The sequence below is a fragment of the Prenolepis imparis genome, unplaced genomic scaffold, assembly GCF_030444845.1.
Source record: "Prenolepis imparis isolate NDT839.2.m4 unplaced genomic scaffold, iyPreImpa1.0 SCAF_7, whole genome shotgun sequence".
Classification (NCBI taxonomy): Eukaryota; Metazoa; Arthropoda; class Insecta; order Hymenoptera; family Formicidae; genus Prenolepis; species Prenolepis imparis.
The window spans coordinates 13,020,119-13,045,262 of NW_028141165.1; the positions used below are offsets into that span (position 1 = coordinate 13,020,119).

General features: G+C 36.0%; 2 protein-coding genes across 10 annotated transcripts in view; one reads left to right on the forward strand and one right to left on the reverse strand.

Moving 5' to 3' along the window:
* The window catches only part of LOC145939075 (growth factor receptor-bound protein 14), a 245,366-nt gene that overhangs the window by 158,597 nt on the left and 61,625 nt on the right, over positions 1-25,144 (reverse strand). For 3 of the 7 annotated variants that reach the window (XM_083043144.1, XM_083043150.1, XM_083043149.1), the window contains 5 exons: positions 8,059-8,237; positions 7,391-7,547; positions 6,079-6,209; positions 4,845-4,925; positions 4,616-4,747 (listed from right to left, as the gene is read on the reverse strand). In XM_083043144.1, the coding sequence (XP_082899270.1) occupies positions 4,616-4,747; positions 4,845-4,925; positions 6,079-6,209; positions 7,391-7,547; positions 8,059-8,237 (680 nt within the window). Of the gene's footprint in view, positions 1-4,615; positions 4,748-4,844; positions 4,926-6,078; positions 6,210-7,390; positions 7,548-8,058; positions 8,238-20,142; positions 20,586-22,636; positions 22,861-22,975; positions 23,115-25,144 lie in introns of those variants that run through there. The other 4 variants (XM_083043148.1, XM_083043146.1, XM_083043147.1 and 1 more) reach the window with 4 other exon arrangements.
* LOC145939074 (protein-lysine N-methyltransferase SMYD4) overlaps positions 23,997-25,144 on the forward strand; it is a 153,350-nt gene continuing 152,202 nt past the window's right edge. For all 3 annotated transcript variants that reach the window (XM_083043135.1, XM_083043136.1, XM_083043137.1), the window contains exon 1: positions 23,997-24,130. The gene's annotated coding sequence lies outside the window, so the exon portion shown is untranslated. The remainder of the gene's footprint in view (positions 24,131-25,144) is intronic.

Genomic DNA, 25,144 nt, shown 5'->3' on the forward strand with positions numbered 1-25,144 from the left:
CAGAATTTTATGAGAATTTCTCTGATTAATATTTATCACAATAAAAAATAATATCTATTACAATAAAATATAAAATATGTTTGATTAATCGTACTAAAAGTATAGTAAAATTTACTAAAAATATGGTAAAATTAATCAAACATATTTTTAAAATTCTTTCCATACCATATATTGTCTTACGATTATCAAGATTTTCAGGATAAATTCGAAAAGAAAAAATTCTCTCAGTGTATAAAATCTTGTAGTATTTGGACAATTGATGCACACGCTGTGATGAGCGTATAAACGTAAAATAGAAACCGCGATAAATCAATATCTTGAAAGATGTATATGTGCGACAAGAAAATGATAAGAGCACGCGGGTTTATTCTGGCTCTCCAAAGTGCATCAACGTATATCGAATGTGCATATTACTTAATACAAGTAATTTAGAGACGCAACTCTCGTTTAATACGGTCGTTCGAGTTCACGAACATGATTTCTTTCGAAATCCGATGTTATTATTTTTCTAAGCAAGTGTACATCTGTCAATACTCCTTTAGATGCAAAGTTAAATATTTTTCTTTATTTTATTAAAAAATGATATGTAATATAGTTTAGAGTGTAAAATAGAGAGAACCTACACAGAGAGAATTTTCTCTTAGAATTTATCCTGAAAATCATGATAATCGTGGGATAATATCGTATGGACAGAATTGTATGAGAATTTCTCTGATTAATATTTATCACAATAAAAAATAATATCTATTACAATAAAATATAAAATATGTTTGATTAATTTTACTAAAAGTATAGTAAAATTTACTAAAAATATGGTAAAATTAATCAAACATATTTTTAAAATTCTTTCCATACAATATATTGTCTTACGATTATCAAGATTTTCAGGATAAATTCGAAAAGAAAAAATTCTCTCAGTGTATAAAATCTTGTAGTATTTGGGCAATTGATGCACACGCTGTGATGAGCGTATAAACGTAAAATATAGAAACCGCGATAAATCAATATCTTGAAAGATGTATATGTGCGACAAGAAAATGATAAGAGCACGCGGGTTTATTCTAGCTCTCCAAAGTGCATCAACGTATATTGAATGTGCATATTACATGCGGCACTCTCGTTGATACGCTACCGTCCGCAAAGAACAATAAACAAGACTCGTTCGCCGCGGCGAACGACCGTCATAAAGGGCGGTCTAACGTTAAAGCTTCGGTAACGTCTCTCGATGACACCTCCCTGAGGAACGGAGTGCACGGCGCGGGCTAGAAATTAAGAGGAACGGGCGCACATCGTGTCCGGGGATATCTCGAGTTGCTCGAGATAAGGATACCGCGCGCGGCTAGAGTTCATAAATTATTCGCCAAGAGGACCGAAAATAACGGCGCGCGAACGCTAAGGTTAGTAAGGATTATTCACGGCGCTCCTAAAGCTGTATCATTTAGCATCGGTACCTCTCTCCGGCCTCGCTTTCGCACACAATTGTCGCGTTCTTCTCCATTACTTCTCTCTCGCCCCCGAGAACTTCTCCTATTCACCGCACTTTATTCAGCATCTTTTTACGCATCCGCGAGAAACCAGACGCGTCGCGCATTCAGACCTCAGTAATTATAATATTTCATTTTTCCTTTGCTCGTCTTAATCGCGAGGTTCGTGGTTTTTTCTTGCAAAGTTGGATAAAAAAAAAAAATAAATTATACAATGAATTCGACGTCATAGTCCTTCCCGATGGACTCCGCGTATTAGAGAGAGTTTAACTACTAATGAATGAGACAATTATTTCAAGAACAATGAAATTCCGCGCAATGTGCTGCAATTTGCAATTACAATTGAACGAGAGCGCATACACGCGCGAATATCCATACAATGCCCGCGATTCAGTCCGTGCGAACGATTAACGTTCGCACGTGGTCTTTAATGTATGTCTACAATATCGAGAGGACGACGGAGATGACGTCCGGCGAAGAAATTGGCGGAAAAGCCGTCTTTCGGCGAGAGAGCAATTATATCGAATCGATCGAGCGCGCGCAATAAAGACAGACGGAGAGAGGCGTGTAGCAGTAATTGCGAGCGTATTTCGCGAGGCATTTCGCCTTGGCGTTTTGGTCGAGAAAAGATATAGTTGAGAAACTTTTCAAGAGTAATTAACCCTTATTCGAACAAGCCGAGTTCGCTGAACGTCTCATAAAATTTCAACTAAACTTACTTTCAGAAATAAACTTCTAGGATTCGCAGAGAGAAAAAGATCGCGTCTCTCTAAGGGGATATATAAGAGCGATATCGAAACGCCTTACTAAGAGGTAGGATAAAGTGCGGAACGCGCGTTAGGAACTCGTATCTATGAAGAAAATCCGATTTGCAAGAAACTGCGAAGCTTGCGCGGGGTGTATATATTATATATATGTATATGTATAAGTGTGTGCTGCATGTGTGATAGTCGTCGTAATCGAGGACCGATAAGCTCGAATCGCGATACGCGGCTATCTTTTTCTCTTCACCGAGAGATTATATATCGCGTATCGTATTAATGACGTACTTGCGGGACCTCTTGTGTCGAGGTGTCGGAGCGAAGCGGTAACAATGATGACGGATCGGGGCTTTTTTTACGGGACAACGCTTTCGTGCGCGACAAGATATTAGCCGCTGATATCGGGTATCGCCGGAAGCGATGAAGCTCGAAATAATTAAATCATATTCTTAGCTGCCTCTCAACGCCCAGACGCGAAACCAATCAATTCGCGTCTCAAACCAGTTTCTCCGGCGAGGAGAACGAAAGAAAAAGGCCGCATTCCCGCGCGTATATTCCGCGAAAGAAGTTTCATTAATAATTAATTTCGTTAACGATACTGCTAATAATTCATTTGGATAATAATACCTTACAGAAAATGCATAATATGCGGTGTATAAAAAAGAAGAAATACGTGCAATCAATAGAGCCGTCACATGTCAATATCCTTCACTTCGGAATAAATATCGACAAAATTGTAACAGAGTAAATTATATTATATATTTTTATTCGGTAGCGCGTAAATAGAATATTAGCGAACATCTATCGAAGCATTGATATACGCAAATAACGGGTGAATATTCAGCGATAATATTTCACGTGCGCGGTCGGACTGTGTGTATACGAATGTGTCTGTAATAATTCGTCGCGCTATCGTTATTTAACTAGATGTATCACCAGCTGTGAAACGATCGCGGTCGTAATTCACTCGATATTTTATATGCGCGTGACAAATGGATTTTTTTTTCTTCGGGATATTCGAATAATCGCTCGTTCGCCGATACGATACTGACTTTAATACGTGGCGATTAATGACGCGCGATTCGGAAGCGCGTCCGCGAAAACGATCATTCCACGCGTCAGTTTTAACGGCGAACGCACCATCAGTGGCTGCTGGTCGTACGCGCGGAATCGATAATCGAATAAAATTAATTTTAAAACAAACGATGCCGATGCGCCACGCCTACGGGCTGAATTCAAAATCACCGTACATTAACTAGCCAGTTATCTCGAAAATGACTGCTTTGCGGTTAGCGAATGAACCGCGAAGGTGTAGCGCACGGTGTTAATTATGCAAATGAATTGATTTAATGGCTGAGCCAGATATTAAATATTATCATCAAACTCTAGACGTATCGTGGAACAATTTCGCGAAAGGCAAGAAAGAATAAGGTGTTCATCTTATGTTGGATTTCTTAAAAAAAATAAAAAAAATATTGCATCATATGATGAATAAAGCAGAATTAAATTAAATAAACATCAACATTAAACTGTCAGAGAAATTTACTGCTTAATTTCGCAATGTATTTATACCGCGATGTTTTTAAATAAATAAATATATATATTGATAAGATTTTTTTTCTTTTACTTCGGTCATAAAAAGACCGTAGCGCATTCTTTGTGTCATATCTTTACTACAAAAGCGTCCCAGCTGTTACATGTTAATGTGGCTTAATGACTTATAAATAAATTGCCGACAACGTCGTGACTCATCCATAACGGATGGCTCCGCAAAGTCCTTGAGAAAAGTATTAGCACCTGCGAGAACGATCGCAAATGCACGTACAGTCTGACGAGTGTTTATCACCTAGGAATCGCTTACGCGGACTTTGAAGAACGTTTCACCGACGATGAGTCAGTAAGAACACGATCTCCTTCGCGAGATTTTCTACCGTGATCGCATAAAGATAATCGAGCGTACGAAAGAAGAGAAACTCTCCATCACTTTATGTTAACATATTAATCATCGTAAGCGGAATATGTGTTCGCTTATTAACACCGAGAAACAGTGCTTCTTTATGTAACGTCTTCCTATATTCTGATACGTTGGCTGACATGGCAGATAGTATGGATATATTTAAATTAAGCGACTAAGTAATGTAAAGTAATTTTCTTTTTCATCGCAAAACATTTAAAACTCGTAATTTATATTCAAAACTATACGTGATTCACATAAGAAGCACAGTTTTTCATCGAAAATTAGCAAATGCATACAATGTATTACAATGTATACGTATTTCCATTTAAAAATTCCAAGGAATTTTTAAAAATGCGACATAAAAATTGCAAATTATTTCAACGAACACGTGAATTTTCATGATGAAGACTTACCTTTTTCGCCGTGTAGAGTTTCCGGCCTTGAAGCAGCATGTACATCTTTCTCCAACCGTTCGAGTTCACATGACGCATCCACACCATGCTGAATACTTGTGGACACTCGCTGTCCTCCCGTAACAGATAATTCTGCAATGCAAATAAAAACATATATATGTATTTGCTCCATTTCAGTCAGAGCACCATTTTGACTTTTTGCGATCACATTGGCAAGGAAATTACTCACCCTTAACGCACTCTCAGCATCGGCGAATGTGCTCCTGTCCTCTCCACAGGGAAATATAACCATATCAGCAGGGAAGAATTGCTGCAAAAGATTAAAATATCGCCCTTTTTATATTTTATAATAAATATTGAAAAATATAAATTTCGAAATTTTTTTTAAAAATGGGAAAAATAACTTGAAAAGAAATAATGCGGAAATGTTATTTCTATGGATCTAAAATATTTCGAAAATAGAAAGTTTCGTATTTTTGCAAATATCTCAAATTCAGGAAATAGTTGAACAGTTATTAAAAAATATTTAACAATTTTTATGGATGAAGCACAATTATTAAAGCACAATCTATCTTTTTATTGAAAAATAAAAATGTTCCAAGAGATGTGTTCTCCCTGAAGGGCGTTGACTACGATGCTCAGTTTTCGAAGGTTAGAATCTGCGCTCGTTAACCTTTAATTGGCCAATCATCGGCACGAAGGCCAAGTTACAAAATTTATGACCTCACGGCTGACTGACTTTTGAACCACTAATTGATATCAGTTCAAGTATATACTAATTAGTGAATCTATTTCCGAAACGCCACTAAATCGACATCGATCTAATAGCGATCGACATTAAAATTTTAGTTCTTTTAACAAGATAGAAACAAAATACCTATGCGAGATCTCTTACATTCAACTTCTATCGCCATTTGTATCCTCCTTGTATCTCGATGCGCGTTGAATTTAAATGATCCTACGCGATTTTAATTCTGTAAAATCCTAGCACACGAACGCGTTCAATCAATACTACCGAATTCTCGAAACTGTCGTTACTTCCGTTATTCGTGAAAAGTATTCCTCGCGCCATCTAACAACAACCTATCCGAACTTATAACTGAGAAAATGCACTACTTGTCGGTAAACGCGAGAGCAGAAATTTCACTAGGTTGCGTACCGACATTTTCGCGCTATATACACGGTGACGAGATAATCACAGACTGCCGAGCTTGGATAAATTTTCGTCGGTAATGTCAGGACTCTTCAGTTATCTCTGAGACTCTACTATTCATGAAAATATGTACACTGTACAGAATCTGGCTGATAAATCGTCGGCAAATTATCACGTATAATGTCATTTAATTCAGTAAATAATAACAAAGAACATAAGGGATTTTTATTTTTTACGGATTTATTTATGTGCCCCCCTCTTGTAATAATTTTTTAAACAAAGTAATAAAATCAATTATCTTCTTGCTTACCTTAGGATCGACGAATGGTTCGTATTTCAGGAAGTCTTCACTGAAATAAAACCTCCTCTCGTAGCGCGAGGCGAACATCTCGAGTTCTCTATGAACAGCAAAAATGTCTTCATGGTCTTCTAACGTACGTTCTGTAACAGAAGCGTTCATTTCGATTACTTGTGAGAGCACGTGTAAAATATTTTTAATAAGTAATCTCGCGTAATAATCAATCTCTTATTATCAGTCTAAAAAAAATCTTTTATCGTAAAATTAATTTTTTAGCGTACAATAAATATAGTTATAATTTTTATTGTCAAACTTTTTTCTTATATCAAGAAAGTTTTATCAATCCTTTATAGCGAGTTTCATATCTATAAATACGGCAGATCGGTTCGTCATGCGATCAATTTGAAAAACGATTTCGTGGAAAGCATGTTAAACTAAAATAACGTGACATTTCAACCGAAACTTTAAACAAACATTCCGTACGAAGACACGGTGAATCGCGCTCTGACACTCTGACCTGCACCAAGCTCTTGGAGGTTCGCCCGCTATTGATTCTCGGCTGCATTATAGAGCCCTGTGCCGTCTTTACGACCCCTCCTTCCCTTCTCCCTACTATGCACGCGTTATTTCCGATCTTGTTCCGAGTCAATATCATAGAGAAAATTTAGACGATTGAAGTTTTCCCGATGCATTAGATTCATCACGTTACTTTATAAGAATGACACGCTGTCTCGTAATTTTAACGAATATAATCCACCTTTTACTTCGTACCAATATTTTTATAAATAAACTATTCATCGCACAAGAAATATCAAACCTGATAAATTGTCGAGTTCCAAAATAACTATCGAAGCGATAATCGCAAAATATGCGCCAATTTTTCGTATTTCCTTATCTATGCATTATATTTGTCTTTGTATAATTTATAGAAAATCAGTTACAACAATCAGTTATAACAATCCAAATATTGAAATAAACATTCAATTTTATGAGCACTATGTTTATGACAAATTATACAATGCATTTTAGCAGTGTAATATAAATATAAAACTGTAAGACACACAAAAAAATAAAATACGAAATATTTGTATTTCTCTAAAAAATATAGTTCGGAGAGGAACTAATAATTTCTCGATTAAATATAATTAACAAATAATCATACAAAAGATAATACTCGAGAGTTTATTGATTAATCCTTAATTACATTCCTGAGAAAATGTTTAGAGTTAAAGTCCGACTAAAAAATCACGCGATGATAGATAATAAGTATTACTCGATAGCGACACATCGATATCTATAATAATTACTTTGTGTATGTACATACCGATTCCCAATTTCGGCCACGTCTCGATTATTGACCAGGCAAAGCCGATCGCGTTTCTCTTGACTTTGAGCAACTCGCATAAATCGATCGTTCGCAGATTCTTCTCCACAGCCACAGTGGTAAAAGAATGATCGTTGTTATAGAATTGCAATTCTTCCTAGTTAAATAAACATTCAAAACATATTACTTGCACATAATTCACCAAATGAACTTAACTAAATTAAATTAATTTTACTTTAGTTAAGTCTATTTGATCAATTGTGTATAAATAATATCTATCTTGTGTGTTCCTACTAATTTAAAATATTTAACTACATTGTAAATAAATTATAAATATTTAGGTATAATTTATATTAATAATCAAATATATTGTATGAATTACCAAAGTGCTAATAATAAACTTCTATTTTAGAAACAAAGCGAAACTACGTTATTAAATAAAATATTTTGATTACTCCATGATGGTATATACGAGCTATACCTATATTTCTTTTCATTTTCATTACATATATTATAAAACTCATATATAGTATATCACGTATGTATTATTTAATTAAACCCAAAATAGAAATTTTTACTATTTCAAATTTACTTTCACGAATTGTTTTCCGAACACAATTAATCGAATTATTTTTCGAATATAGCATAAAATATACTTTGTCACGAACCTGTCTTTCCCTGTCGATTAAATCCTGGTTTTCTCTTCGACTTCTTCGCATCGGGGTGCTAAGTTCGAAGATTGTCAGATCGGAACCTAATCGTTCATAACTTGCAGTCCGACCAACCGCTCGATTGTTTGGTAGCGTAGAACTGCCATCGATGCAGGAGCACATCTTCGGGAACCAATCTGTAAAAGCCCAAGAAGAAGGTAGAAAAAAATCGGTGCGACGTATCGCGGTCGACAAAGAAAGGAGAAAAAAATCACACGACTAAAAAATTAGAAAAAGATCGCTATTTATTTATATTAAATATATATTGCAAAGAGGCGTAAAGAGAGCGCGCGAGCCCGCTGTACTAAAATCTATTTTACAACATAGGCTTCGCAGGAAATGGGGATCTACGTCAAAATAGAGCCACTACATTATCGGTGAGTAAACGTGGCCCTCTCTCGTTTTAAGAAACACAGAGGAAACGATAAAGAATGTCGAAACATTACGGACAAAACGACGTGCTAAAAGATAGCAACGGATTTCGGACGTATTTCCATATAGAATACAATAATCATATGTCTTAATATCGAGGCACAAGGAGATAAGATAGATAAATAATTGTGTGTGCTATGACATTTTGAAAATACATTATGTGTGCGTCGCATTTTATGCAGAGAAATTGCAACCCGAATATTTACATCTCGCGAAGCTTGCGCGCAATTTTTGCCGGCATTCGTCGTTGCGCTGATTTTTCCTTTCTTTAAATTGATGATAATGCATCAAAAACGCGATACACATAAAGCTTTGCGAACTCTTAACAAGGAAATCAGCAAAAATATTTATGTATAAATGTTAATCCGAGGAATCGCCATACGCAGCAGTCAGATAGAGATTAGAAGATCCTTTGTATATATCATGTTTGTGTTGTGTGCAGATCAAGTTTCTAATATAAACCGTTGGGCGATCAAGTATCTCGCGAAACTCAGCAAATACCGATGTTGTATGGATGAGTCTCGGTCTGTTTCGATTTTGATCCCTCATCTTTCACTCTATTCACCCATAATCCATATTGACATAGTAATTTGTACAAATTGATTATTTATACGAATGGAAAAAATTAAGAGATTTCACATAATTATTATCAATTTCTTTTGTTCGAGATTTTGAACTTGTTTGTAAATTAAAAAGGAAATATATAAATAAAATAAACAGAAAACTTATTTTTAATATTTTGATAAACAAATCAACACACACACACACACACACACACAGAAGTTTCTATTAAATCTTCCTCTAATAAAAAAAATTTAATACCATAACACTAATATTTTGCACGAAATTTATTAATTTTAAAGTAATTTTATGATTCTTTTGTTTTGCAATAATTAATAATTGTAAATAAATATTTTTATATAACAGATATGAATATAAACATATATCTAATGCAAATGAAAAAAAAAAAAACCATAAACACTTTTTTATCGTGCTATCTACAAAACTTTATAAAAAATTAGTTTACCATTAAAATATGTATATTAATTGCCTCGTTTTAAATGAAAAAAATATATAAAAAGTATATAAACGAGTGTGTAAACGATTTACAATTTTTATTCCAATTTCATATAATTAATGTTACTGACTTATAAATATTGAAATTTAAATATTCTTTTAAAAAAATGTCCTATCTCTTGAATTTTTCTCAAGATCTTTATGTCTTGTGGAATATCTCAATTACTCAGATTTATTTACACGATTTTCTATGTTCATTCGTATAATGCGCGATTACGACCTAATCGAAGGAGACTCTCCTCCGGCTAGGTCGAACACGCAAAAGTCGTCGCAAAGATACCTTGAAGCGGTAAATAGCGCTTTAATAACTAGACTCGTCTGTCCCGTATCCGGGGTCGTGACGATGCACTAGTAACGAAAGCCCACATGTATATGTATGCCAGCGGCGCCGATACTCGATGTACATATCCATCGAATTCGCTCGTTGTGGATCGTTTCACGAGCAATAGTTTCCACGAATCAGAAGACGAAACAAGAGTAGAGAAAGCTGTATCAACGGCAAAACTAGTAGACACAAATAGAATTCAAAGATTCCTGTTCTCTTTCAATTTATCTGACAAATAAACTTTTTTCCCTGACTCCTTCCCCTTTCATGAATTAAAAATTCGACATAATTGCGAAACTCTAAGAATAACAAATAAGTAAACAAAGAGGAAGTCGATGGGCACCGGTATACACGGAATAATTTTTAAGAAGTTTGAGAAATGACCTCATCGCTAAATTTTTAATACTAAAGCAAAAATTTGCATCGACTTTCGATGGAAAAGAGATCAACTGCAATCGAGTCATGAATTGCGCTGAAAGTTTTTATCGCGAGATGATGAGAATGTAAATTGTTTTGCAGATCATCTTTTGCAATGTTTAAGACTGTTGCCGATAATAGTCGGTAGAAACGTCCATTCGTGTTGCAACTTAAACGTATGCATTCGCACTTTGACTTTCGTTGAGTCAGCATTTCCGTTAAAGGTAAATTCAATTCGAATCTGTCATGAAATAAACGCTTTATGACACTCCATACTCGATTGCTACACAGTTGGAAAATTTGTGTTTTCTTGTTAAAAACGGTCCCCGTTAACATTTTTGTGTTAATTTAACATATTGCTGTTATGTTAATTGGACTCAAATGTTAAATTATTAAAACAACTAAAAAAAAGTGTAAAAATAATACAATGTATATCTATTTTTAATTTTACACAATAAATATGTTCCGTATTATTAGTGACAAGATTTATCTGTTAAAATTTACAGAAAAAAATGTTAATTTTACTTTATAATATAAGTGGGGGTGATAAAATGTAAAATTAACAATTTTTTTAGTTAATTTTTACATTAAAACTATGTTAATTTTACACAAAATTTATTTTTAGTTTATTTGAAGTTTGCATTTATTTTATGTTAAAATATTAACACAATATTCGTGTCACCATTTAACATATCCGTATTATGTTAAATTAACACAAAAATTTCTGTGGACCGTTTGGGACAGGTGATATTTGTTAAATTTAACACAAATTTTTCAACTGTGTATTAATATTTTGACCTCTTACATTAAAATTTCCTAGAGAGAAATTATCTGTCTCTCGATCAAAATTTATTCTTGTTAACGTTACTTTACTTCATATCATTTCTTTATAAAATGTTTACTTTCGGAGATTTTATTTGAGCCTCTAGTCAAGTTTTAAATGGACGAATTGCAACAGGTTTGCAATTTAACAGAAATAATATAATGAATATAATAGATTCCTTGATATATTTTGCAATCAATCGCGAAAGGCATCTCTGTCGCGTTGTCGTAGATTACGAGAACGTCGAGGGATCGTAGTCAAACTGTAACAGGACCGAGTGCGAGGGCAGGCTCTCGAATTAGCGGGCCACGTTGACCGTTTATTACGGCAATTAATTAACCCGCAATCGCCCGGTATGCGGTACGCAAATGCGCAAAGCGCGTAATGTTGAGCATCGCCGATTGCAGCTGCCTCCGCGCGCATTTCCGGATTACACAAATAAAATCAGTGGACAACATTTGGTAAATTCTCTAATAATCAATGTTTATACTTTAATTTTATTACTCTCTATACTTAAAAAAATTAACATTGTAATTATAGAGTAATGAAATCTTTTTTTCTAATTGCGATACTTTTTAATCGATGTGAATTAATTTGAATTAGTTTTTTTAGAGTTCTGGCATTCTTTTGAATAGTTCTAGAGTTCTATGTAAGTATTTTAAATAGTTTCAATGATTAAATACAAAAAATCGAATTTGAAAATATAGTGCGTCAAATTCACGCAGCACACCATATCATAAAAATAAAAGACGCACCATATTTTCGAATGCAATTTTTTGGTATTTAATCATCGGAACTATTTAAATACTTACGTAGAACTCTAAAACTCTAAAAAAATTTTTAGATTTTTAGGTATGATGTGCCAAGTTCACTCGAGTATTGATTTGACCAAGATTATAAATTCATTTACTTCTCGTTCGAAGACCATAATTACTAAAAAAATAGAAAATTGTTACTGGCAATAAAATATATACTGTAAAAATAATTATGCTTTCTCTTTCTTTCTTTGAAAAGGAATCTGATTGTGTCAGAGAAAAAAAAGAAATACATATCTTCTTGGAATCAAGAAAGGTATATACATCTCTTCTTAATTCCAAAATATACATATGTAATTTTCATTATATATAGTAACGCAGATCACGAGTTTCACAACCGCGATCGCAGCCTTGGCCTACTCGCGTTTCTACCTATATCTACAAACTAATATATGCATACATATATGTACTATTTCATCCCGTTACGATATTTTGCTGCTCCCTTTGTAACAATCTGCCTATTGTCACACATATCTATATTCGCAACCGTAATCTCTCTTTATACGAAACACATCTAATTTTGCGAGGACCGAGCGTAACGTAAGAAACATTAACAGCGCACTATTGTGTATTTCTTCTACTGTTATAAAATTTCTCGATTAATTAAATGTTATATATAAAAAATAATCAACAATTTTAGATTTATTCCCAATAAAAATTTAGTCAACCAAAGTGACACAATTAGCTCATCCCTAACTATATCATGTAGAAACTCGAGATAATGCTCGACATATAAATTGTTCTATATATTGACAACTGCTACGATATGTATTTAGATATATCTGCTTGTTCAGCGAACAGTTTTCGCTACTTTGCGAATCAAACTGAAACAATTTCATTGATAAAAATTATCTGTATGAAAGTGCAAGAATATTTCATTTTATTTTCGAATCTCGAGTGCCATGATTTCGAATGTCTATATTTACAAGGTAACGGATTCCTAATCACTAATCACCATTGTCAAAGTGATAACGCATTATCTCGATATCGTAAAAACGCTTTGGACACTTCGGTGTCTGTCGTCTACCCCGGGTGACGTTTCTCTCAGTCATACACGCTCATAAGTTACCTGATATGCGGGCATCTACCTGTCACGATGACGAAACCAGGTCGTTTCATAAGCACAAGCCGGAACGTGCGCGCAGTCGCGTCGAGAAAAATAACACAGGCAATAATAGGGGGAGAAACTTATCTCTCATATCCTATCTCGTCATTTATCGTTTATCGCGGAATTTTATCTACCACATGATCAAAGCGATTTTAACAATCGAAGGAGGGAATGGGTAAGTCATGCGTTAGAAAAATAATGGTTGTTGATCATCGTCGTACCATGATAAGCACAAGAGTGCGAATGATCTTATCCTTACAGAAAACTTTATTGGAAATAAGAAAACAATGAGACATATATTATCGCGAGAGAATACAAAGATATCGATACCTCGTGCAATGAGAAACGATGACTGTATTTCGTAGAGTAAAACCGCGAGAGAATACGAAGATATAGATGACCTCTGTGAAGTTGGCACCCATTTTTAAAAAAATCAATTTTTTTGGAAGTTCTGAGTGCACCCCGAAGAGTTCTAGAGTTCCTTATTAATTTTAAAAATAGTTCTGGCGAATTAAGCTAAAAAAACAACTGATGAATTTTGGGGGTGCTAACTTCACAAAATGAAATCTTTAAATCAGCGATAACATCAAAAGTATTAAAAATAATTAATTTTGTCATTAGGATTTCTTTTAGAACTCTTGAGGTGCTATCCAGAACTCTCAACAGAACTGCCATAACAAAAAAAATTTTTTTTTAATATTCAAAATAAGAAAATTTGCGATAACTTTTTATATATCGGTCCTAGCGCTTCGAGTATTAATAGTTATTGATAGAACTCGTGAAGTGCTACAGAACTGTTAACAGAACTGCCGGAACTTTAAAAAAATTTTATTTTTAGAAATTTTTAGATCTGACAAAAATTTGCGATAACTTTTTAAATATTGGTTCTAGCGCTTCGAGCATTAATAGTTTTTGATAGAAGTCGTGAGGTGCTACCCAGAACTGTTAACAGAACTTTAAAAAAATTTTTTATTTTTAGAAATTTTTAGATCTGACATACAAAAATTTGCATAAATATTTTTTTGAAGTACCGGTAGCTCTGTTAACAGTTCTGGGTAGCACTTCACGAGTTCTATCAAAAACTATTAATGCTCGAAGCGCTAGGACCAATATTTAAAAAGTTATCGCAAATTTTTGTACGTCAAGGCAAAAAATTTTAGTTTTGACGAATAAAAAAATTTTTTTAAATTCCGGCAGTTCTGTTAACAGTTCTGGGTAGCACCTCACGAGTTCTATCAATAACTATTAATACTCGAAACGCTAGGATCAATATTTAAAAAGTTATCGCAAATTTTTGTATGTCAGATCTAAAAATTTCTAAAAATAAAAAATTTTTTTAAAGTTCCGCCAGTTCTGTTAACAGTTCTGGATAGCACCTCACGAGTTCTATCAAAAACTTAATGCTCGAAGCGCTAGGACCAATATTTAAAAAGTTATCGCAAATTTTTGTACATCAAGGCAAAAAATTTTAGTTTCGACGAATAAAAAAATTTTTTAAAGTTCCGGCAGTTCTGTTAACAGTTCTGGGTAGCACCTCACGAGTTCTATCAATAACTATTAATACTCGAAACGCTAGGATCAATATTTAAAAAGTTATCGCAAATTTTCTTATTTTAAATATTTAAAAAAAAATTTTTTTTTTTATGGCAGTTCTGTTGAGAGTTCTAGGTAGCACCTCAAGAGTTCTAAAAGAAATCCTAATGACAAAATTAATTATTTTTAATACTTTTGATGTTATCGCTGATTTAAAGATTTCATTTTGTGAAGTTAGTATCCCCAAAATTCATCAGTTGTTTTTTTAGCTTAATTCGCCAGAACTATTTTTAAAATTAATAAGGAACTCTAGAACTCTTCGGGGTGCACTCAGAACTTCAAAAAAATTGATTTTTTAAAAAATGAGGTGCCAACTTCACAGAGGTTATAGATGCCTTGTGCAACGAGAAACCACGATTGCATTTACATTTGGAGTAGAACAATTTCTTCTTACGTTTTCGTGCGATAATGATTCTATATAATTATAATAGAATAACAAAATAAATGCCATACACAAATTGAGGCATATACCATTTATCCACAAAATATTTTAAAAAGAATCTAAATCCTCTGATATCTTTTAAATAATCGAAATATGTTGGCAAAAAGTTTAAAATGAAAGATTCGAATCGTGCATCAAGATTTATCGAACTCGGCTACTGAAACTGCAATAACCATCTCGCCGTTATCGTGGCGAGGCAAATATTTCGGAAGAATGGATACAGCCTATGCAAGGTGGATCGATAAGAACCAAGGCAGGCCGAGCTGACTAGGTCGAGCTCGAACATGTTTTGGCGGCTGCCCCGATTCGCACTCCCTGCACCTACACGGCCAGTGTAAATTTTTCAGCGTGTTTCCGCTTCTTCTTACAACGTGGAATAAAAACAAGAAATTCTATATGATTTCGAACTGTAAACAATCGATTGTGACGACAAATATTTTCGTGACAAATATCGAAACAATTTGTATTTTAACATTTATCTAGTATATATTGTTAATATATTTCAGAAATCATTCGAGATAAAAAACCGATTTAAAAATTTAATTATTCAATTTATTATTACAAAAATGTGAATTTTGCAAGCGTATCAACTTTGATTATTTTTATGCAAAAAATTAATTTTGAAGAAAACATAATAGTCCAAAAATTCCTAGAAAACCTCAAAAGTTCCTTATAATACATAAAATATAAATATAAAATCAAAAATTGCGACAAAAAAAATTCAATTTAATACACAGAAAAATTTTCTCTTAGAATTTACCCTGGAAATCATGGTAATCGTGAAACAATATATGGTATGGAAAGAATTTTACGAGAATTTCTCTGTGTGATTAATATTTATCACAATAAAAATAATATCTATTACAATAAAATATATAAAATATGTTTGATTAATTTTACTATGATGTTCAGTAAACAAACATGTATTATATTTTATATTGTGATAGATATTATTATTTTTATTGTAATAAAAATTAATTAGAGAAATTCTCATAAAATTCTTTCCACACCATATTGTCCCACGATTACCATAAATTTTCATGGTAAATTCTAAGAGAAAATTCTCTAGTATATCAAACCAAGAAATATCGAGAAAAATTCGAGTTGACCTATTCAAATTCTCCAATAGTCACCTAATCTTTTCAATGAAGAAGAAACTTCTACAGAGTATTCTCGAGTTTTCAGAAGAACGATAACACATAATACGATGAGCCGCTGCATACGAGACGAATTTGATTCTTGTGAGAGTAAGCCGTCGCTTTTTCGCAGCGGATTATAAAAGTATCCGGCGTTATAACTTAGCCGTGCATCTCTCGCGGGTTTGCATAAATAAAGGGCGATGGCCCGTTAGAGAGGTGTAATCACGAGCCATAACCCGATATCATTGCTAACCGATCGCGGACAGTAATATATCCCGCTCTCACTCTTTCTCTACCATCGGGCCTCGTAAATGTGTGCCTACGTCGACTCGCATCGCTCGTTATTTCGCTCGTTTGACCGACTGACGTTGCTCATTAAGCTGCCCATCATTCCACCGATATTGTTCGACGAGGAGAAAAGAACGGAATTGAATGTCTTGTCGGCATCGAATGTTTTGACTTGTGAATTTCATGATAAAATAAACTGCAAGTTGTAAAAACCTTCCGATATTCGTCATCAGATGTTTAATAATATTATCAAATATATGAAGACTATTAATTGTTCAAGCAACGCTCCAAGACGGGAATATAAAAAGAAGAAACGTGCCAGTCGATCGAACATTAAATCAGCATCGCATAGTAATCTGATAATCGAGTAAGGCATTTACGAGGCAAAGTCAATTTTAATCTTGAAGATGCTTTTACAATCACTTCCATCCCCTCAAAAAAAATCGCAGACCGATACTCTTCTGGCAACTAACAAGAACGACTGGCCATGCGCCAAGACCACTATCTGTCTCGAAGAAAAAAAAAAAGAAGCGAACCGTTCAAGTCACCAATGGTCCTCATCGTCTTCGTTTTACAAACCGTGCATTGTCGACTTTCGGAAACAAGTCGGTCTATATAGATACTCTCGAGAGCTCTGCGCAAATTGCGTTTCCGAGCTTTTCAAATAATCTAACAATAAGTATGTAATCGTAAAACCAATGTAAAAAAAAAAAAAAACTAAACGTTTGTCAAAATTTGTCAAAATAGATTTTGTTATTTCGATATTAATCGAAGCGATGCGATTTGACGAGATAAAATGCAGCTTTTCAGCAACAAACTCATCATCTGCCCTTTACCGTCTATATCAACCATCAATTTTACAAACGAGTTTCACGTTCCTCAAGGACGTATTACGTGAAAACTTCGATCGCGCATTATTCCTAGTCGCATCAACAAACTAGAAAGCCACCTCGTTACGCAGCGAGATACGTAACAAATGTCTTTGATAGATGTGACTTTCTCTAATCAGAACTAACGTAATAATTAATCGCAAAAAATTAGATCCCTGCGAGAGACTGCTCCATTCAAAAAATAAAAGCAAATTATAAGAAATTCATATTTCTTTCTTGTCAAAGAAGATTGTAATGTATATATAATCAGGAATTAATTAATTTTATTACTAACAAAAAATGCCAAAAATTTTATTTTTATATTTATATTCAAGATTTGTTTCAATTAATTTCTCATTTAAAGAATTTAAAAATATCATATAAATCTTTTACCTATACAAATTAATTAAATATTATTTGTAAAACGTATTTAAATAATAATTATAAAATCTCTCCTTAAATATAAAATTCTAGAGAATAATATTTAAAAAATAATTATAAAATCTCCCTTAGATTATAAAATTGAAGAATAATTTTAAAAATGCAGGAAAGTTTGCGTGTTCGATCCTAGCGGAGGATTTAATGATCGTAAAATTTCCGCGCGACGATCCCTCGAAAATACGCGGACATACGAAACATCGATCGATTACAATCCCCACGTGAAAATCAGATCGCTCTCTACGCAGGAGTGCGACGAACCGGCTATTAGCCAAAGATGCCGGTCCTTATTAAAAGACCATCAAAAGCTACGATAACCGGAGATCCCGTCGTTGCGAAAGCCAGCTCAAGGACCACCATGGAGTATATCACAAGGAGCTCTTTACGCAACGACCGATCTACCCTCTCTGTCTCAAATCTGATACTCCACGCGATACTCGAGCCGTATTCGAAAATTCGGCACGGAAAATATATGCGCGGTGTGCAAAAAGCATAACGAGTGATCGGGTGACGCCAACGGGATCTCGGGGTCGCAATCAAATGTCCCGTCGATTCCCGAAGTCGCTACTGCCGCGTTACTAATAATAAATCGATGTTCGCGGAACGATATAAAACTCTTTACTAGAGAAATGCGAAATCATGACTTTTCGACCCATTCGTATCATTATTTTTATTTAAGAACATTTAGATTTATGTGCTATATTTATGTTATATAAATTACGAAAGGAAGATAGAGAAAAGAGGAAAGAAAGATGTAAGTCGATAATATGAATGAAAATAATAGATACGAATGAGTTTAAGGTTCAGAAAAATAGGTCCTTCCCTCCGCAGATAATTTCGAAAAATATGACAATAGAATTGACAATAGAATTGAACTACGAATGTGTATGTGTGCTATGCACTACAGAATTGAAATGTCATCAAATATGCGTGAGTTTCTGTGAAAGCACATTTGTAAGATCAAAGGAAATCTTTTCTTCGACAAGAAACGCTGCATTGATATCTAACGATATCGACATATCGAATTGACCCTGTCCTAAAATACCACGAGAAATCTTGCCGTACAAGAGAACATTTCGAAATATCGTGGTCCACCTGTGCCAGCAATTCTTACGGTGGTGCTTCGATATTCCGAATCTAAGATACCGAAAATCTATAAATGAGTATCAGTCACAAATCAAGAGAAATCATGTATGTAATTACTTACCCAGATTTTGATAATCTTATAAAATTAAAAAAAGTTTATAAAATATAAAGAGAGATAGAAAGAGTAAGAGAAAAGTAAAAAATATTAACAAATATTCTATTGTAACATAAAATCAATCAAGAGAGAGAGATTAAGCATATATTACTAATATTTACACATTAATCCTATTTATTAATTTTTAATCTAAATAAATTTTATCATTTAACACAATCCTAAATAAATTTTTTATAAATTATTCAGGTTTCCTTATAATAACGTATCTATAACTGAGAGATCATAAATAAAATACATTGCACAATATAGTACATAAAAAAAGAAAAAAAGTTTATCAAAATCCGGATATTCTACACTGAATTTTCTCTTGGAATTTACCCTGAAAATCATAATAATCGTGATATTATTATTTTTATTGTGATATAATCAAAGAAATTTTCATAAAATTCTTTCCATACCATATTGTCCCACGATTACCATGATTTTCAGGGTAAATTTTAAGAGAAAATTCTCTCTGTGCACCTACAATCGCAAGATAATAAATCGTGCAAGGAAAACACGACGCACAGTTTGGTGCAAGAAGAGTGGGACATCACGTCGCCCACCACGACGTTGATCGACTTCTCGTTCACGTGAGCTGACTACGCTGATGGCGAATAAATCAACCGTTCGCCAGTGTATGGCCAATGTATTTACGCATTCAAGTTTGCACGTAGGACTTTACTGTGCACGCTCCATCTCGCCGTTCATTGACAAAAGCACACGGTAAATAAAAAGGTAGAAAACAGGTACGCGCAGCGTGCTAATTGCGATCAAAGATAAAGCTATAAAAGATAAAGCTGCACTCTCGAAGGCTTTCGCAACGAGATGTTTTCTCCGATAGTCGGACGAAATTAGTACAGTATCATCCGACCGCAGAATGACGACGATAATAATAAATGTGCGGGTGCGTTTCTCTTTTCCCCTCAAAAAGCGGTATCCGACAATGCGCGGTATCTTTGATAAAGGTGCTCGAATCTGAGATATCATTACGCCACGTGTTGAGTGACGAGACGAGAAATGATTATGTACTCACGGTGGTGCGTGGGATAATTGTTGTTGTTGTTGTTGGAGGACAGGAGCCGCTGGTAATCCATGTTGCGCCGGATGTCGATGATACTCCGTGATAAATAGTCGTCTGCTCGTAATTTCGCGCACAACAATTCGCACACAATTCCACCCCCGTCAATTCGGTGCACCCTATACCGGCGCGACGAGTTCGCGGAACGTTCTTATCGTATCAAATGCGACCGAGTAGGTTTTGTCATCCGTATCGTTTTTCGAGAGGCATCGGCTCACTCGCGCGCATCGTCTAACGAGCACGTGTGTTTCTTTTTTACGAGAGAACAAAGGCCGATTTCGTCTTTTCGATCTACCGAATCAGGCGAACGTCTCGAACGACAAATTTAGGATCTAAAATTTATACGTCGAAACGATGTAAACGACGATGACATTCGCTGCGCTTATTAAACAGACTTTCTGTTGGATTAGATAATATTGTTGACTCAACCATCGCAGAGGTCGCAGATTAGATAATGTTATAATGTATTAATTATTAATAACCGTGAAAAAAACATGTTCGCGCACGTGGAATGGTGGGAAGCGCGTAATCATCGGATAAACTATCAGAAACGAACGTCAATCTTTCGTGTAGATAAAAAGTATACACAAGGCGAAGAAAATTCCGGATCGCGAACGATGTCTATATTTGTGTCGCAAACAGCGCGCAATTTTTTATCGATTAAAAATATAATCCAATAAAAATTGCGTGAGATATAACAGTATAGTTTCCACGTGAGAGAAGCGAGAGAAAGTAATGAGATTGTCAAGAGAGTACGGCGAGTTCGTCGAAAATATTAATTTTACCTTATTAAAAATAATGTATTAAAAATAATATATTAAAAATAATATATTAAAAATAATATATTAAAAATAATATATTAAAAATAATATATTAAAAAGTTACGCGCGCGCAATTAATAAAGACGAATTGAATCGTGCGTGTATATATGTACACGATGTACAAACTGCGAAATAAAATTTTTATAGAGTAAACATAATTATCATTAACGATATTAACGATAATATACATTCAATAAGGACGTTCAAATGTTAAATAGCCGATCGAAATTAAATGCGGACCACCCATAATGTGGCCTTTAGTTTATCCGGTTGCTTCTCGAGGAATCTCATAAATTTTCGCGTTCCAAGAATGTAGGTTTGTCCCGATCGACCGATTAAGCAAACGATTTTTATCGGTTCCGCGATTTTAAAAACTTGGATCTTTTCCGAGCAAATCGTGTTATAACATGTCTGCATTCGATTCGCTAAACAATCAGTATCATTAATAATTTAAATTCAATAAGGAATCTACAGAGAGAATTTTTTCTTAGAATTTACCCTGAAAATCATAATAATTGTGGGACAATATAATATATGGAAAGAATTTTATGAGAATTTCTCTAAATAATATTTATCACAATAAAAATAATATATATTACAATCAAACATGTTTTATATTTCATTGTGATAGATATTATTGTTTTTAATGTGATAAATATTAATCAGAGAAATTCTCATAAAATTCTTTCCATACCATATTGTCCCACGATTACCCTGATTTTCAGAGTAAATTCTAAGAGAAAATTCTCTCAGTGTACGATTCGCAAGATATAGTTTATGTAAAAAAATATCTCGTATTTAAAAAAATTAATAAATTTCGAATCTATTTCATCTCTGCATTGTATTTCTAAACGTGATGTCGCGGAATCGTTCATGTTTCTTATTTCAATCACATTATTATTCCGTATTATTACTCTGAAATAAAGCGTTGCGTGTTGTATAATTCGTAACAACATCGGCGGATATGCGGGTAAAAAATGCATTCGCACGAATTTGAAGCCAGCAAAGTCATCGACTCCCACACGTGTGACAGACGCGTAAAGGAGGTAATCAGGGCGCATTCTTGCACGTGTAAACCCGTGTCTAGAGCCACATGTGATTAACGACGCGTTCCCGGAAATCGACCGCTCGCAAACGACTGACGAAAAGTTCAGTTCTCGCGTTATAGACAGTAGATATATCAATTATTCAGTAATCGTATTTAATGGCTCAAATTGATAGCACGCGTGTGTGTATCTTTCCTTTTATACATATCCTCTTTAATTTAATCAATATTATGTTTGCATTATCTCTGTGTACGACGAATAGGAATGAGAAAGAGTAAGAGGAAAAAAAAAAAAACCGATGGCGTGAAAATAAACTGGTTAGCGGATCAATGGATCGCGACATTTCAATTTCAAAGTGCCACGTATCGGGTTAATCGATCGAGCCAATAATAATGGAACATTAAAATGATTAATGTTACGATACCGCAAAAAATTCTAGCGAAACGTCTCGCGTTATCTACTTCGTTCTCGGCAAGGTCAATAAACGTAAGATTACGCAATATTGATTCGTGACGAAGTGTGCGAGGTGTACTGTATTATTTCGCGTTACTACGCAGCGGGCACAAGAAGGAAAAGACTCACCGGGGCATCTCGTGTCGATGTAACGACGCCTTTAGGTCGCCGCAATCGAAACTCGCCGCACACTCTCGAGACATACGTATATACGTACGTAAATACCTACATGTAAGAGCCGAGTGAGATTAAACCGATGGAGCGAAAACGCGATGACACGCACGAATAATCCACGAGCGTCCGTTGCCACCCCCATTTTTCTCCCGGACTCGAAAGCGACGCGAAGATAGGAATCGTCGTACGCGGCAAACTTCACGTTCCAACGCGTGGCACCGAATGGCGATGCCGCCATGGGATCTCCGACCGAGTTATATCGCGACACGAAAGAATCGGACGGACGAATCTAACCTCGTTCGACGCTGCATCCCACGGGAAGCTCCACGAGGTACGTCGTATCCAACCTTCGACGAGGAACGCGACGTCACACGTGCTTCCGCGAACGTGCATAGTCGCATCGCGCACATTTCATCACACTGCACAACCGCACGCACTGCGTACTTTCCACCGACGCGATCGCGGTACAATTTCGGCGTAGGATATTTCCAAGAGAGAGAAAGGGCTACGTCGCACGATACGACGTGCACGTGCACATCGATCGAGTCTCTCTCTCTCTCGCGCACGCCGCACCGAATTCTTATCGCCGAACGTTACGACTCACGGTGAAAAACGATGTATTGCGTAGCGACGCGCCGGGTCGACTAACCCTCACGAGTTTCGTACCGTAGGCGTAACGCGGCGCGGCGCTGTCACGACAATTGCCGAAAACTGCCGAGGACCTGCGACGCGACGAGCCGATCCGATCCGCCAAGGCTACCGCTGCTAATAAACGGCAACTTCGCCCGACAAGTTCGTCTTTGTTCGCGAATCGTGTCTAACGCGATATACCGGTGTGTGTTTCGTGTATCAAGTGCGCGCCTTCTCTCCCCTTCGGCTTCTCACGATAAACAAAACAAACCGAGCGCGCGCGCCGCACAAACGTAAACACGGAGGAGGCCTGGCGACTCTCGCGCCCCCACCACACCGTCCTCGTTGGCGATAACGAACGTCGCGCGCGCTTCCGTCCGACCACTTCCGCGTATGTAATTCTCTCTCACAATCGAATTCGCGTGTTATTGTAGTGTGTAAATCGACCGCGTCGAAAGATCGCAACCTAACCGTTCGCGTTTCCGTGTAGTACTACTACGGGAGAGGGACGTTCCCGCCGCGTACGGCCTCCCTCACTCACACACGCACGGGCACAGAGACACAGTACATAGTCGAGCGTCTCGCCGCGGCGTGCCAGAGTCGCTTTCTCTCTCTCTCTCTCTCTCGCTCGTTCACTCGTTCGCTCGCCCTGCGCGTCGCAAGTGCGCACCTTCAATACGTAAACGTACTTCGCGAGGCTCCCCCGTCTCCCCGTTCCTTCGGAATCGCTTCATTGGCATCCAACATAGCGCAACTTGCTTGTCTTTGGACTCTTTTCTTTGTCTCAGGGGTGGAATTGCGACGCAACAATGATCACAGGTAAGAATCGTTTTCTTAACGAACTTTCTTGAGTCATGAATTTGCAAGGTTAGAGTTGCGACATACGCGCCAGTGATGCGTCTCTTATCTCGGCTTAAGGGCCAATTTCACATGAATCGACGCCAATGGACAAATTCATGCCGTTCATAGAAGTGAGTACTTATTGTTAATACATAGTTAATGCTTGGGTTGGCTACCCTGCTAGTTTTAACTTTAACCGTCGTCGATTCGTCTTGTCTCGCACTTGTGAAATTGTTCCGCTTTAATATGTGTGTATCTGAATTCCTCTGGATTTATAATCAACTAATTTACTACACGGCATGAAAACTCGCAAGTGATTTTGATACGCTTTATAAGGTAATCGAAATTCTTTCACATATATCAATCATATTTTTATCGACTCGAAATATCGGGAGCGTCGTGAACATAACCGAAAATTCATTTGCCTCTTTATCATTGTATTTCTCCCCATCAAGGAAATTGACTAAATAATTTTTGAGTAAACAATGTCTTATGAACATTTGAGAGGAAGCTCTTGATAGCTATAGATTATCGCGAAAGATTCAATCAAATTGTCCGAGAGAGTGAAAGTTTCGAAGATATCGCGGTGAAGTATCGCATTACACGGCCGAGAAGATATCGTATTTCGTCTCGCGTCGTTTTTGCGTCTCTTTCGTTTACAGGTCTGCACCTGTGTGTTTGTCGAGAAAAAGACCGGGCAACGAGGCTTCTAAATCCGGCCTTGTCTATCGTTTCTCTGCCTCCATTTCCTCGCCAACCCTCGCGAAGCAAGGCTTTTTCTCGGATGCCGCCTACGCCTTCCTCGTTTCCGATCCGCGACTTCCTCTCCCCCTCTCGACGGTTCTCAATCCGACGTTACTCTCCTTCGTCTCGGTTCGCTCTTTCTCCGAGTCTCCGATGCGATGGCGAGTCCTTCGGCTCGCTTAACGCACGCGAAATCTCTTTATTGCGTCGTATAAATCTGCAGAGATTAAGTCGCGGAGAAACGAAATC